Source organism: Oncorhynchus clarkii, chromosome 21 (genome assembly GCF_045791955.1).
Source record: "Oncorhynchus clarkii lewisi isolate Uvic-CL-2024 chromosome 21, UVic_Ocla_1.0, whole genome shotgun sequence".
Classification (NCBI taxonomy): domain Eukaryota; kingdom Metazoa; phylum Chordata; class Actinopteri; order Salmoniformes; family Salmonidae; genus Oncorhynchus; species Oncorhynchus clarkii.
In genome coordinates, this window is record NC_092167.1 from 517,717 (window position 1) to 531,711 (window position 13,995).

Consider the following 13,995-nt stretch of genomic DNA (forward strand, 5'->3'; position numbering starts at 1 on the left):
AGATTACTATCAATAACCTTCTCTCTCTCTCTCCACAACACAGTCCCACTGACTGTCTGACAACGTGTCTAATGGTCTCTAGTCTGTAGACCTAGCAACACATTACTATCAATAACCTTCTCTCTCTCTCTCCACAACACAGTCCCACTGACCGTAACCTTCTCTCTCTCCACAACACAGTCCCACTGACCGTCTGACAACGTGTCTAATGGTCTCTAGTCTGTAGACCGAGCACAGATCACAGAGCACAGAACACAGAGCACAGAGCACAGAACACAGAGCACAGAACACAGAGCACAGAGCACAGAGCACAGAGCACAGAACACAGAGCACAGAGCACAGAACACAGAGCACAGAGCACAGAGCACAGAGCACAGAGCACAGAACACAGAGCACAGAACACAGAACACAGAACACAGAACACAGAGCACAGAGCACAGAGCACAGAACACAGAGCACAAAACACAGAGCACAGAGCACAGAGCACAGAGCACAGAGCACAGAACACAGAACACAGAGCACAGAGCACAGAACACAGAACACAGAGCACAGAACACAGAGCACAGAACACAGAACACAGAACACAGAGCACAGAGCACAGAGCACAGAGCACAGAGCACAGAACACAGAGCACAGAGCACAGAGCACAGAACACAGAACACAGAACACAGAACACAGAACACGAAACATGAAACATAATACAGAACATGAATAAACAAGAACAGCTCAAGGACAGAACTACATACAGTCCATTTAAAACGTCACACATAGTTTACATATCAATACACACTAAATATCTGGGTCAAACAGGGGAGAGGTGTTGCTTTACCTGTTGTTTGAAACCAGGTTTGCTGTTCACTAGAACAATATGAGATGGAAGGGAGTTCCATGCAATAATAGCTCTATATAATACTGTACGCTTTCTTACATTTCTTCTGGATTTGGGGACTGTGAAAAGACCCCTGGTGGCATGTCGGGTGGGATAAGTGTGTGTGTCAGAACTGTGTGTGAGTTGACTATGAAAACAATTTTGGATTTTCAACACAGAAGAAGTGATGCAGTCAGTCTCTCCTCAACTCTTATTTATATCAGCCCTCTGATCAAAATGAAGAGCAAGACGTGCCGCTCTGTTCTGGGCCAGCTGCAGCTTAACTAGGTGTTTCCTTGCAACACTTGACCACAAGACTGGACAATAATCAAGATAAGACAAAACTAGAGCCTGCAGGACTTGCTTATTTTTGTGTGTTTTTGTTGCATAGCGAACAGAAAAGCATTCCATCCCCGACAGCTGTCCGCCCCCCCAAAAAAACCTGTCCTGGAGAGGGAAGAAGGATCCGTACAGGGATCCAGGACAGATGCCATGGTCTCACGAGCCAAGCCTGACGTATAGACAGCCTCGTGGGAGTGGAACGGAGGGGTGGAGGAGCTGGAACATAGTCGATAGTCCTTTGGAAAGAACGCAGAACTCGACAGAGGCCGCGATGCTGCTATGCGGCTACTATGACAGCCATCTTGTATCGCAGCAGGCAGAGGGGAAACATAAGGAGTGCATCCTAAATGGCACCCTATACCCTATGGACCATGATCAAACGTAGAGAACTATGCAGGGGAATAGGATGCCGTTTGGGACAGACCCCCAAAGGAGTGGCCGACACCCGCAGGCCGCTCGGGTTTCACTCCCAGGAGAGCAGGGATCTCTGGGATGCGGACGGTGGGAGCGGCCTGCATTCAGGAAGCCAAGGTCCTGACTGAAGTGTTTAATACTCTAAGTGACAGGACATTATTATAATGCCAGGAGGACGGACCGGGTCCAGGGACCACTGGATATCACATGGACTCACAGCTGGGTTATATAACGCCGACCCGACACCACATCAGTGCTGGAAAACAAGTATCCTCTTCCATAGTGTTGTGGTGACATCATCCTCTTCCATGGTGTTGTGATGACATCATCCCCTTCCATGGTGTTGTGATGACATCATCCCCTTCCATGGTGTTGTGATGACATCATCCTCTTCCATGGTGTTGTGATGACATCATCCTCTTCCATGGTGTTGTGATGACATCATCCCCTTCCATGGTGTTGTGATGACATCATCCCCTTCCATGGTGTTGTGATGACATCATCCTCTTCCATGGTGTTGTGATGACATCATCCCCTTCCATGGTGTTGTGATGACATCATCCCCTTCCATGGTGTTGTGATGACATCATCCTCTTCCATGGTGTTGTGATGACATCATCCTCTTCCATAGTGTTGTGATGACATCATCCTCTTCCATGGTGTTGTGATGACATCATCCTCTTCCATGGTGTTGTGATGACATCATCCTCTTCCATGGTGTTGTGATGACATCATCCCCTTCCATGGTGTTGTGATGACATCATCCTCTTCCATGGTGTTGTGATGACATCATCCCCTTCCATGGTGTTGTGATGACAGATGACAGATGTCATTATATATGACTGGGATAGAGAGTTAACCTGAGGAGACAGATGTCATTATATATGACTGGGATAGAGAGTTAACCTGAGGAGACATATGTCATTATATATGAATGGGATAAAGAGTTAACCTGAGGAGACAGATGTCATTATATATGACTGGGATAGAGAGGAGAGAGTTAACCTGAGGAGACAGATGTCATTATATATGACTGGGATAGAGAGTTAACGTGAGGAGACAGATGCCATTTTATATGACTGGGATAGAGAGGAGAGAGTTAACCTGAGGAGACAGATGTCATTATATATGACTGGGATAGAGAGTTAACGTGAGGAGACAGATGTCATTATATACGACTGGGATAGAGAGTTAACCTGAGGAGATGTCATTATATATGACTGGGATAGAGAGGAGAGAGTTAACCTGAGGAGACAGATGTCATTATATATGAATGGGATAGAGAGGAGAGAGTTAACCTGAGGAGACAGATGTCATTATATATGACTGGGATAGAGAGTTAACCTGAGGAGACAGATGTCATTATATATGACTGGGATAGAGAGTTAACCTGAGGAGACAGATGTCATTATATATGACTGGGATAGAGAGTTAACCTGAGGAGACAGATGTCATTATATATGACTGGGATAGAGAGTTAACCTGAGGAGACAGATGTCATTATATATGACTGGGATAGAGAGTTAACCTGAGGAGACAGATGTCATTATATATGACTGGGATAGAGAGTTAACCTGAGGAGATGTCATTATATATGACTGGGATAGAGAGGAGAGAGTTAACCTGAGGAGACAGATGTCATTATATATGAATGGGATAGAGAGTTAACCTGAGGAGACAGATGTCATTATATATGACTGGGATAGAGAGGAGAGAGTTAACCTGAGGAGACAGATGTCATTACATATGACTGGGATAGAGAGTTAACCTGAGGAGACAGATGTCATTATATATGACTGGGATAGAGAGTTAACCTGAGGAGACAGATGTCATTATATATGACTGGGATAGAGAGTTAACCTGAGGAGACAGATGTCATTATATATGCCTGGGATAGAGAGTTAACCTGAGGAGACAGATGTCATTATATATGACTGGGATAGAGAGGAGAGAGTTAACCTGAGGAGACAGATGTCATTATATATGACTGGGATAGAGAGTTAACCTGAGGAGACAGATGGCATTATATATGACTGGGATAGAGAGGAGAGAGTTAACCTGAGGAGACAGATGTCATTATATATGACTGGGATAGAGAGTTAACCTGAGGAGACAGATGTCATTATATATGACTGGGATAGAGAGTTAACCTGAGGAGACAGATCTCATACTCAAAGATGATGTCTGAAAAAAAAAAAGTATTTAAAATCATTTCTGATGCATAAACACAAAGACCTTCAACATCTCATGTCAGCAGACCAGGTTTTATGTCAGATAAACATAGATATACAGTGCCTTGCGAAAGTATTCGGCCCCCTTGAACTGGCTTCAAACATAAAGATATAAAACTGTATTTTTTTGTGAAGAATCAACAACAAGTGGGACACAATCATGAAGTGGAACGACATTTATTGGATATTTCAAACTTTTTTAACAAATCAAAAACTGAAAAATTGGGCGTGCAAAATTATTCAGCCCCCTTAAGTTAATACTTTGTAGCGCCACCTTTTGCTGCGATTACAGCTGTAAGTCGCTTGGGGTATGTCTCTATCAGTTTTGCACATCGAGAGAGTGACATTTTTTCCCATTCCTCCTTGCAAAACAGCTCGAGCTCAGTGAGGTTGGATGGAGAGCATTTCTGAATAGCAGTTTTCAGTTCTTTCCACAGATTCTCGATTGGATTCAGGTCTGGACTTTGACTTGGCCATTCTAACACCTGGATATGTTTATTTTTTAACCATTCCATTGTAGATTTTGCTTTATGTTTTGGATCATTGTCTTGTTGGAAGACAAATCTCCGTCCCAGTCTCAGGTCTTTTGCAGACTGCATCAGGTTTTCTTCCAGAATGGTCCTGTATTTGGCTCCATCCATCTTCCCATCAAATGTGGCAAAAGGTCGCAAAGTTCAAGGGGGCCGAATACTTTCGCAAGGCACTGTATATGACTGGGATAGAGAGGAGAGAGTTAACCTGAGGAGACAGATCTCATACTCAAAGATGATGTTTGAATTTTTTTTAAATATATATTTAAAATAATTTCTGATGCATAAACACAAAGACCTTCATCATGTCATGTCAGCAGACCAGGTTTTATTTCAGATAAACATAGATATATATATATTTTATTTTTATATATATATTTTTTTTATAACCAAACTAGCTAAACCAGCCTATGGTATGAAAAGACAATATGCATTAAGAATGCAGCTGAGGATCCGGCTACAGTGCAATACGCTCTTAGACCGCTCACAGTTTTCATTGATCACAGAAAGACGATATTGGATTGGATTGATGGCCCACTTTGCTTTCGGCCCGCATCAGTACACCTCTTATCAATACGAGGGAGTCAGCAGAAAGAGCTGCTCACCATTTTTATAACAGGCCAAGCATGCTTTCCAAATGGCACCCTAATATTTCCTTTGTAGTGCACTAATAAGGGACTAGGTCCCTATAGGGCTCTGGTCAAAAGCAGTGCACTACATCAAATCAAATGTTATTAGTCACATGCTCCGAATACAACAGACCTTGCAGTGAAATGCTTACTTACGAGCCCCTAACCAAACAATGCAGTTTGAAAATTAAAAACATTTAAATAAAATAACAGCAAGAATTAAAAGTAACAAGTAATTAAAGAGCAGCAGGAAAATGACAATAGCGAGCCTATATACAGGGTATTACGGTACAGAGTCAATGTGGAGGTTATATACAGGGGGTACCTGTTACGGTGCGTGAATGAGGACCCAAAAGCGAATTAACAAAAACAGAGTTTCTTTAATGATGAACACACGTGGGCTCAGATGGACAGGTAGATTCCGACAGGACAGGACAAGGTTAGATGAACAGGCAGATTCCAACAGGACAGGACAAGGTTGCAGCAAACACGACGATAGTCTGGTTCAGGCATGAGAAACACAAACAAGAATCCGACAAAGACAGGAGCAGAAACAGAGAGAGATATAGGGACCTAATCAGAGGGAAAAAGGGAACAGGTGGGAAAAGGGGTGAATGAGGTAGTCAGAGAAGACAAGGAACAGCTGGGGGAAAGAGGGACAGAAACGGTAACCTAGTACGACCAGCAGAGGGAGACAGGGTGAAAGGAAAGGACAGAAAGACACAACATGACAATACATGACAGTACCCCCCCACTCACCGAGCGCCTCCTGGCGCACTCGAGGAAGAAACCTGGCGGCAACGGAGGAAATCCTCGATCAGCGCACGGTCCAGCACGTCCCGAGAGGGAACCCAACTCCTCTCCTCAGGACCGTACCCCTCCCAATCTACGAGGTACTGGTGACCACGGCCCCGAGGACGCATGTCCAAAATCCTACGGACCGTGTAGATGGGTGCGCCCTCGACAAGGATGGGGGGGGGGGGGGGGGGGAGACGAGCGGGGGCGCGAAGAACGGGCTTGATACAGGAGACATGGAAGACCGGGTGGACGCGACGAAGGTATCGCGGAAGAAGAAGTCGAACTGCGACAGGATTAATGACCCGAGAAATACGGAACGGACCAATGAACCGCGGGGTCAACTTGCGAGAAGCCGTCTTAAGGGGAAGGTTCTGAGTGGAGAGCCAAACTCTCTGACCGCGACAATATCTAGGAGTCTTAGTTCTACGCTTATTAGCAGCCCTCACAGTCTGCGTCCTATAACGGCAAAGTGCAGACCTGACCCTCTTCCAGGTGCGCTCGCAACGTTGGACAAAAGCCTGAGCGGAGGGGACGCTGGACTCGGCGAACTGAGATGAGAACAGCGGAGGCTGGTACCCGAGGCTACTCTGAAAAGGAGATAGCCCGGTCGCAGACGAAGGAAGCGAGTTGTGGGCGTATTCTGCCCAGGGGAGCTGTTCTGACCAAGACGCAGGGTTGCGAAAAGAAAGACTGCGTAAGATGCGACCAATAGTCTGATTGGCCCGTTCTGCTTGACCGTTAGACTGGGGGTGAAAGCCGGAAGAGAGACTGACGGAAGCCCCAATCAAGCGGCAAAACTCCCTCCAAAATTGAGACGTGAATTGCGGACCTCTGTCCGAAACGACGTCTGACGGAAGGCCATGAATTCTGAAAACATTCTCGATGATGATTTGTGCCGTCTCTTTAGCAGAAGGAAGCTTAGCAAGGGGAATGAAATGAGCCGCCTTAGAGAACCTATCGACAACCGTAAGAATAACAGTCTTCCCCGCTGACGAAGGCAGTCCGGTGACAAAATCTAAGGCGATGTGAGACCACGGTCGAGAGGGAATGGGAAGCGGCCTGAGACGGCCGGCAGGAGGGGAGTTACCGGACTTAGTCTGCGCGCAGACCGAACAAGCAGCCACGAAACGACGCGTGTCATGCTCCCGGGTGGGCCACCAAAAACGCTGGCGAATGGAAGCAAGCGTACCCCGAACGCCAGGGTGGCCGGCTAACTTGGCAGAGTGAGCCCACTGAAGAACGGCCAGACGAGTAGGAACGGGAACGAAAAGAAGGTTCCTAGGACAAGCGCGCGGCGACGGAGTGTGAGTGAGCGCTTGCTTTACCTGCCTCTCAATTCCCCAGACAGTCAACCCGACAACACGCCCCTCAGGGAGAATCCCCTCGGGGTCAGTGGAGGCTACTGAAGAACTGAAGAGACGAGATAAAGCATCAGGCTTGGTGTTCTTAGAGCCCGGACGATAAGAAATCACGAACTCGAAACGAGCGAAAAACAGCGCCCAACGCGCCTGACGCGCATTAAGTCGTTTGGCAGAACGGATGTACTCAAGGTTCCTATGGTCAGTCCAAACGACAAAAGGAACGGTCGCCCCCTCCAACCACTGTCGCCATTCGCCTAGGGCTAACCGGATGGCGAGCAGTTCGCGGTTTCCCACATCATAGTTACGTTCCGACGGCGACAGGCGATGAGAAAAATACGCGCATGGGTGGACCTTGTCGTCAGAGAGGGAGCGCTGAGAAAGAATGGCTTCAGCGGAAATAACAGAACCGAGAAATGTGACGGAGGAGGCATGAAAAGTGCACTTCTCAGCCTTCACAAAAAGACAATTCTCTAAAAGGCGCTGGAGGACACGTCGAACGTGCTGAACATGAATCTGGAGTGACGGTGAAAAAATCAGGATATCGTCATGGTAAACGAAAACAAAGATGTTCAGCATGTCTCTCAGGACATCATTGACTAATGCCTGAAAGACAGCTGGAGCGTTAGCGAGGCCGAAAGGAAGAACCCGGTATTCAAAGTGCCCTAACGGAGTGTTAAACGCCGTCTTCCACTCGTCCCCCTCCCTGATGCGCACGAGATGGTAAGCGTTACGAAGGTCCAACTTAGTGAAAAACCTGGCTCCCTGCAGGATCTCGAAGGCTGAAGACATAAGAGGAAGCGGATAACGATTCTTCACTGTTATGTCATTCAGCCCTCGATAATCTATGCAGGGGCGCAGAGACCCGTCCTTCTTCTTGACAAAAAAAAACCCCGCTCCGGCGGGAGAGGAGGAGGGGACTATGGTACCGGCGTCAAGAGCTACAGACAAATAATCCTCGAGAGCCTTACGTTCGGGAGCCGACAGAGAGTATAGTTTACCCCGGGGGGGAGTGGTTCCCGGAAGGAGATCAATACTACAATCATACGACCGGTGTGGAGGAAGAGAGGTGGCCCTGGACCGACTGAACACCGTGCGCAGATCGTGATATTCCTCCGGCACCCCTGTCAAATCACCAGGCTCCTCCTGTGAAGAAGAGACAGAGGAAACAGGAGGGATAGCAGACATTAAACATTTCACATGACAAGAGACGTTCCAGGAGAGGATAGAATTACTAGACCAATTAATGGAAGGATTATGACAAACTAGCCAGGGATGGCCCAAAACAACAGGTGTAAAAGGTGAACGAAAAATTAAAAAAGAAATGGTTTCGCTATGATTACCAGAAACAGTGAGGGTTAAAGGTAGCGTCTCACGCTGAATCCTGGGGAGAGGACTACCATCCAGGGCGAACAAGGCCGTGGACTCCCTTAACTGTCTGAGAGGAATGTCATGTTCCCGAGCCCAGGTCTCGTCCATAAAACAGCCCTCCGCCCCAGAGTCTATTAAGGCACTGCAGGAAGCTGACGAACCGGTCCAGCGTAGATGGACCGACAAGGTAGTGCAGGATCTTGAAGGAGAGACAGGAGTAGTAGCGCTCACCAGTAGCCCTCCGCTTACTGATGAGCTCTGGCTTTTACTGGACATGAAGTGACAAAATGACCAGCAGAACCGCAATAGAGACAGAGGCGGTTGGTGATTCTCCGTTCCCTCTCCTTAGTCGAGATGCGGATACCTCCCAGCTGCATAGGCTCAGCTCTCGAGCCGGCAGAGGAAGATGGTAGTGATGCGGAGAGGGGGGCAACGGAGAACGCAAGCTCCTTTCCACGAGCTCGGTGACGAAGATCAACCCGTCGCTCAATGCGAATAGCGAGTTCAATCAAGGAATCCACGCTGGAAGGAACCTCCCGGGAGAGAATCTCATCCTTTACCTCTGCGCGGAGACCCTCCAGAAGACGAGCGAGCAAAGCCGGCTCGTTCCAGCCACTGGAGGCAGCAAGAGTGCGAAACTCAATAGAGTAGTCTGTTATGGATCGATTGCCTTGACATAGGGAAGACAGGGCCCTGGAAGCCTCCTCCCCAAAAACAGATCGATCAAAAACCCGTATCATCTCCTCCTTAAAGTCCTGATACTGGTTAGTACACTCAGCCCTTGCCTCCCAGATTGCCGTGCCCCACTCACGAGCCCGTCCAGTAAGGAGAGATATGACGTAGGCGATACGAGCAGTGCTCCTGGAGTAAGTGTTGGGCTGGAGAGAAAACACAATATCACACTGGGTGAGGAACGAGCGGCATTCAGTGGGCTCCCCAGAGTAACACGGCGGGTTATTGATTCTGGGCTCCGGAGATTCGAAAGCCCTGGAAGTGGCCGGTGGATCGAGGCGGAGATGGTGAACCTGTTCTGTGAGGTTGGAGACTTGGGTGGCCAGGGTCTCAACGGCATGTCGAGCAGCAGACAATTCCTGCTCGTGTCTGCCTAGCATCGCTCCCTGGATCTCGACGGCTGAGTGGAGAGGATCCGAAGTCGCTGGGTCCATTCTTGGTCGGACTCTTCTGTTACGGTGCGTGAATGAGGACCCAAAAGCGAATTAACAAAAACAGAGTTTCTTTAATGATGAACACACGTGGGCTCAGATGGACAGGTAGATTCCGACAGGACAGGACAAGGTTAGATGAACAGGCAGATTCCAACAGGACAGGACAAGGTTGCAGCAAACACGACGATAGTCTGGTTCAGGCATGAGAAACACAAACAAGAATCCGACAAAGACAGGAGCAGAAACAGAGAGAGATATAGGGACCTAATCAGAGGGAAAAAGGGAACAGGTGGGAAAAGGGGTGAATGAGGTAGTCAGAGAAGACAAGGAACAGCTGGGGGAAAGAGGGACAGAAACGGTAACCTAGTACGACCAGCAGAGAGAGACAGGGTGAAAGGAAAGGACAGAAAGACACAACATGACAATACATGACAGTACCGGTACAGAGTCAGTGTGGAGGCTATATACAGGGTATTACGGTACAGAGTCAATGTGGAGGTTATATACAGGGGGTACAGGTATAGAGTCAATGTGGAGGCTATATACAGGGTATTACGGTACAGAGTCAATGTGGAGGTTATATACAGGGTATTACGGTACAGAGTCAATGTGGAGGCTATATGCAGGGTATTACGGTACAGAGTCAATGTGGAGGCTATATACAGGGTTTTACGGTACAGAGTCAATGTGGAGGTTATATACAGGGTATTACGGTACAGAGTCAATGTGGAGGCTATATACAGGGGGTACCGGTACAGAGTCAATGTGGAGGCTATATACAGGGGGTACCGGTACAGAGTCAATGTGGAGGCTATATACAGGGGGTACCGGTACAGAGTCAATGTGGAGGCTATATACAGGGGGTACCGGTACAGAGTCAATGTGGAGGCTATATACAGGGTGTTACGGTACAGAGTCAATGTGGAGGCTATATACAGGGGGTACCGGTACAGAGTCAATGTGGAGGCTATATACAGGGGGTACCGGTACAGAGTCAATGTGGAGGCTATATACAGGGGGTACCGGTACAGAGTCAATGTGGAGGCTATATACAGGGGGTACCGGTACAGAGTCAATGTGGAGACTATATACAGGGGGTACCGGTACAGAGTCAATGTGGAGACTATATACAGGGGGTACCGGTACAGAGTCAATGTGGAGGCTATATACGTACGGTACAGAGTCAATGTGGAGGCTATATACAGGGGGTACGGTACATAGTCAATGTGGAGGCTATATACAGGGGGTACGGTACAGAGTCAATGTGGAGGTTATATACAGGGGGTACGGTACAGAGTCAATGTGGAGGCTATATACAGGGGGTACCGGTACAGAGTCAGTGTGGAGGCTATATACAGGGGGTACCGGTACAGAGTCAATGTGGAGGCTATATACAGGGGGTACCGGTACAGAGTCAATGTGGAGACTATATACAGGGGGTACCGGTACAGAGTCAATGTGGAGGCTATATACAGGGGGTACCGGTACAGAGTCAATGTGGAGGCTATATACAGGGGGTACGGTACAGAGTCAATGTGGAGGCTATATACAGGGGGTACCGGTACAGAGTCAATGTGGAGGCTATATACAGGGGGTACCGGTACAGAGTCAATGTGGAGACTATATACAGGGGGTACCGGTACAGAGTTAATGTGGAGGCTATATACAGGGGGTACCGGTACAGAGTCAATGTGGAGGCTATATACAGGGGGTACTGGTACAGAGTCAATGTGGAGGCTATATACAGGGGGTACCGGTACAGAGTCAATGTGGAGGTTATATACAGGGGGTACCGGTACAGAGTCAATGTGGAGGCTATATACAGGGGGTACCGGTACAGAGTCAATGTGGAGGCTATATACAGGGGGTACTGGTACAGAGTCAATGTGCGGGGGCACCGGTTAGTTGAGGTAATTGAGGTAATATGTACATGTAGGTAGAGTTATCTAAGTGACTATGCATAGATGATAACAACAGAGACTAGCAGCGGTGTAAAGAGGGGGGGGGGCAATGCAAATAGTCTGGGTAGCCATTTGATTAGCTGTTCAGGAGTCTTATGGCTTGGGGGTAGAAGCTGTTTAGACGCCTCTTGAACCTAGACTTGGTGCTCCGGTACCGCTTGCCGTGCGGTAGCTGAGAGAACAGTCTATGACTAGGGTGGCTGGAGTATTTGACAATTTTCAGGGCCTTCCTCTGACACCACCTGATATAGAGGTCCTGGATGGCAGGAAGCTTGGCCCCAGTGATGTACTGGACCGTATGCAGTACCCTCTGTAGGGCCTTGCGGTAGGAGGCCGAGCAGTAGTCATACCAGGCAGTGATGCAACCAGTCAGGATGCTCTCGACGGTGCAGTTGTAGGACCTTTCTAGGATCTGAGTATAAATGCCACATTTTTTCAGTCTCCTGAGGGGGAATAGGTTTTGTCGTGACCTCTTCGCGACTGTCTTGGTGTGCTTGGGTCATGTTAGTTTGTTGGTGATGTGGACACCATCAGCCCCGTTGATGAGAATGGGGGCGTGCTCAGTCCCCTTTTTCCAGTAGTCCACAATCATCTCCTTTGTCTTGATCACGTTGAGGGAGAGGTTGTTGTCCTGGCACCACCCGGCCAGGTCTCTGACCTCCTCCCTATAGGCTGTCTCATTGTTGTCGGTAATCAGGCCTACCACTGTTGTGTCATCGGCAAACATAATGATGGTGTTGGAGTCGTGCCTGGCCAGGATCCAGTTGCAGAGGGAGGTGTTTAGTCCCAGGGTTCTTAGCTTATTGATGAGCTTTGAGGGCACTATGGTGTTGAACGCTGAGCTGTAGTCAATGAACAGCATTCTCACGTAGGTGTTTCTTTTGTCCAGGTGGGAAAGGGCAGTGTGGAGTGTAATAGAGATTGCATCATCTGTGGATCTGTATGGTGCGGTATGCAAATTGGAGTGGGTCTAGGGTTTCTGGGATAATGGTGTTGATTTGAGCCTTTCAAAGCACTTCATTGGGTACAGACATGAGTGCTACGGGTCAGTAGTGATTTAGGCAGGTTACCTTAGTGTTCTTGGGCACAGGGGCTATGGTGGTCTGCTTAAAACATGTTGGTATTACAGACTCGGATAGGCAGAGGTTGAAAATATCAGTGAAGACACTTGCCAGTTGGTCAGCGCATGCTCGCAGTACACGTCCTGGTAATCTGTCTGGCCCTGCGGCCTTCTGAATGTTGACCTGTTTAAAGGTCTTACTCGCATCGGTCTTACTCACTTACTCACTTCTGGAACAGCTGGTGCTCTCATGCATGTTTCAGTGTTATTTGCCTCGAAGCGAGCATAGAAGTAGTTTAGCTCGTCTGGTAGGCTTGTGTCTCTGGGCAGCTCTCGGCTGTGCTTGCCTTTGTAGTCTGTAATGGTTTGCAAGCCCTGCCACATCTGACGAGAATCACAGCCGTTGTAGTACGATTCGATCTTAGTCCTGTATTGATGCTTTGCCTGTTTGATAATTCATCGGAGGACATTTCGGGATTTCTTATAAGCTTCTGGGTTAGAGTCCCGCTCCTTGAAAGTGGCAGCTGTAGCCTTTAGCTCGATGCGGATGCTGCCTGTAATCCATGGCTTCTGGTTGGGGTATGCACGTACGGTCACTGTGGTGGACGACGTCCTCGATGCATTTATTGATGAAGCCTGCATCTGCTTCATCTGACCACTTTTTAATTGATCGAGTCATTGGTGTTTCCTGCTTTAATTTTTGTTTGTAAACAGGAATCAGGAGGATAGAATTATGGTCATGATTTGCAAAATGGAGGGTGAGGGAGAGCTTTGTATGCATCTCTGTGTGTGGAGTACAGGTGGTCCAGAGTTCTTTTCCCTCTGGTTGCACATTTAACTGCTGATAGAAATGAGGTAAAACTGACTTAAGTTTCCCTGCATTAAAGTCTCCGGCCACTAGGAGCGCCACCTCTGGATGAGCATTTTCCTGTTTGCTTATGGCCTACTACAGATCATTGAGTGTGGTCTTAGTGCCAGCATCAGTCTGTGGTGGTATGTAAACAGCTACGGAAAATACAGATGAAAACTCTCTAGGTAGATAGTGTGGTCGACAGCTTACCATCAGACAAAGGGAATAGGGTGCCATTTGGGACAGATTCCCAGCTCTGTGCTATGTTTCTATTTCCTATTTCTGCTGTACCTTCCACTAGGCCCTGGTCTTGTGTGGTGTTAATAACAGAATGTATTGATCAATGACAGCATGTCAATAGTGGAGCAACAAGATCCAGCACAGTTATTGATCGATGCCATTTACTCCCTGCATGTG

At 47.9% G+C, this 13,995-nt stretch overlaps 1 protein-coding gene across 1 annotated transcript in view; it reads right to left on the bottom strand.

The window, feature by feature from the left end:
* Positions 1 to 215: 215 nt before the first annotated feature.
* The window catches only part of LOC139379552 (collagen alpha-1(I) chain-like), a 40,719-nt gene continuing 26,939 nt past the window's right edge, over positions 216 to 13,995 (bottom strand). The window contains exon 20 of the mRNA XM_071122368.1: positions 216 to 220. Within this exon, the coding sequence (XP_070978469.1) occupies positions 216 to 220 (5 nt within the window). The remainder of the gene's footprint in view (positions 221 to 13,995) is intronic.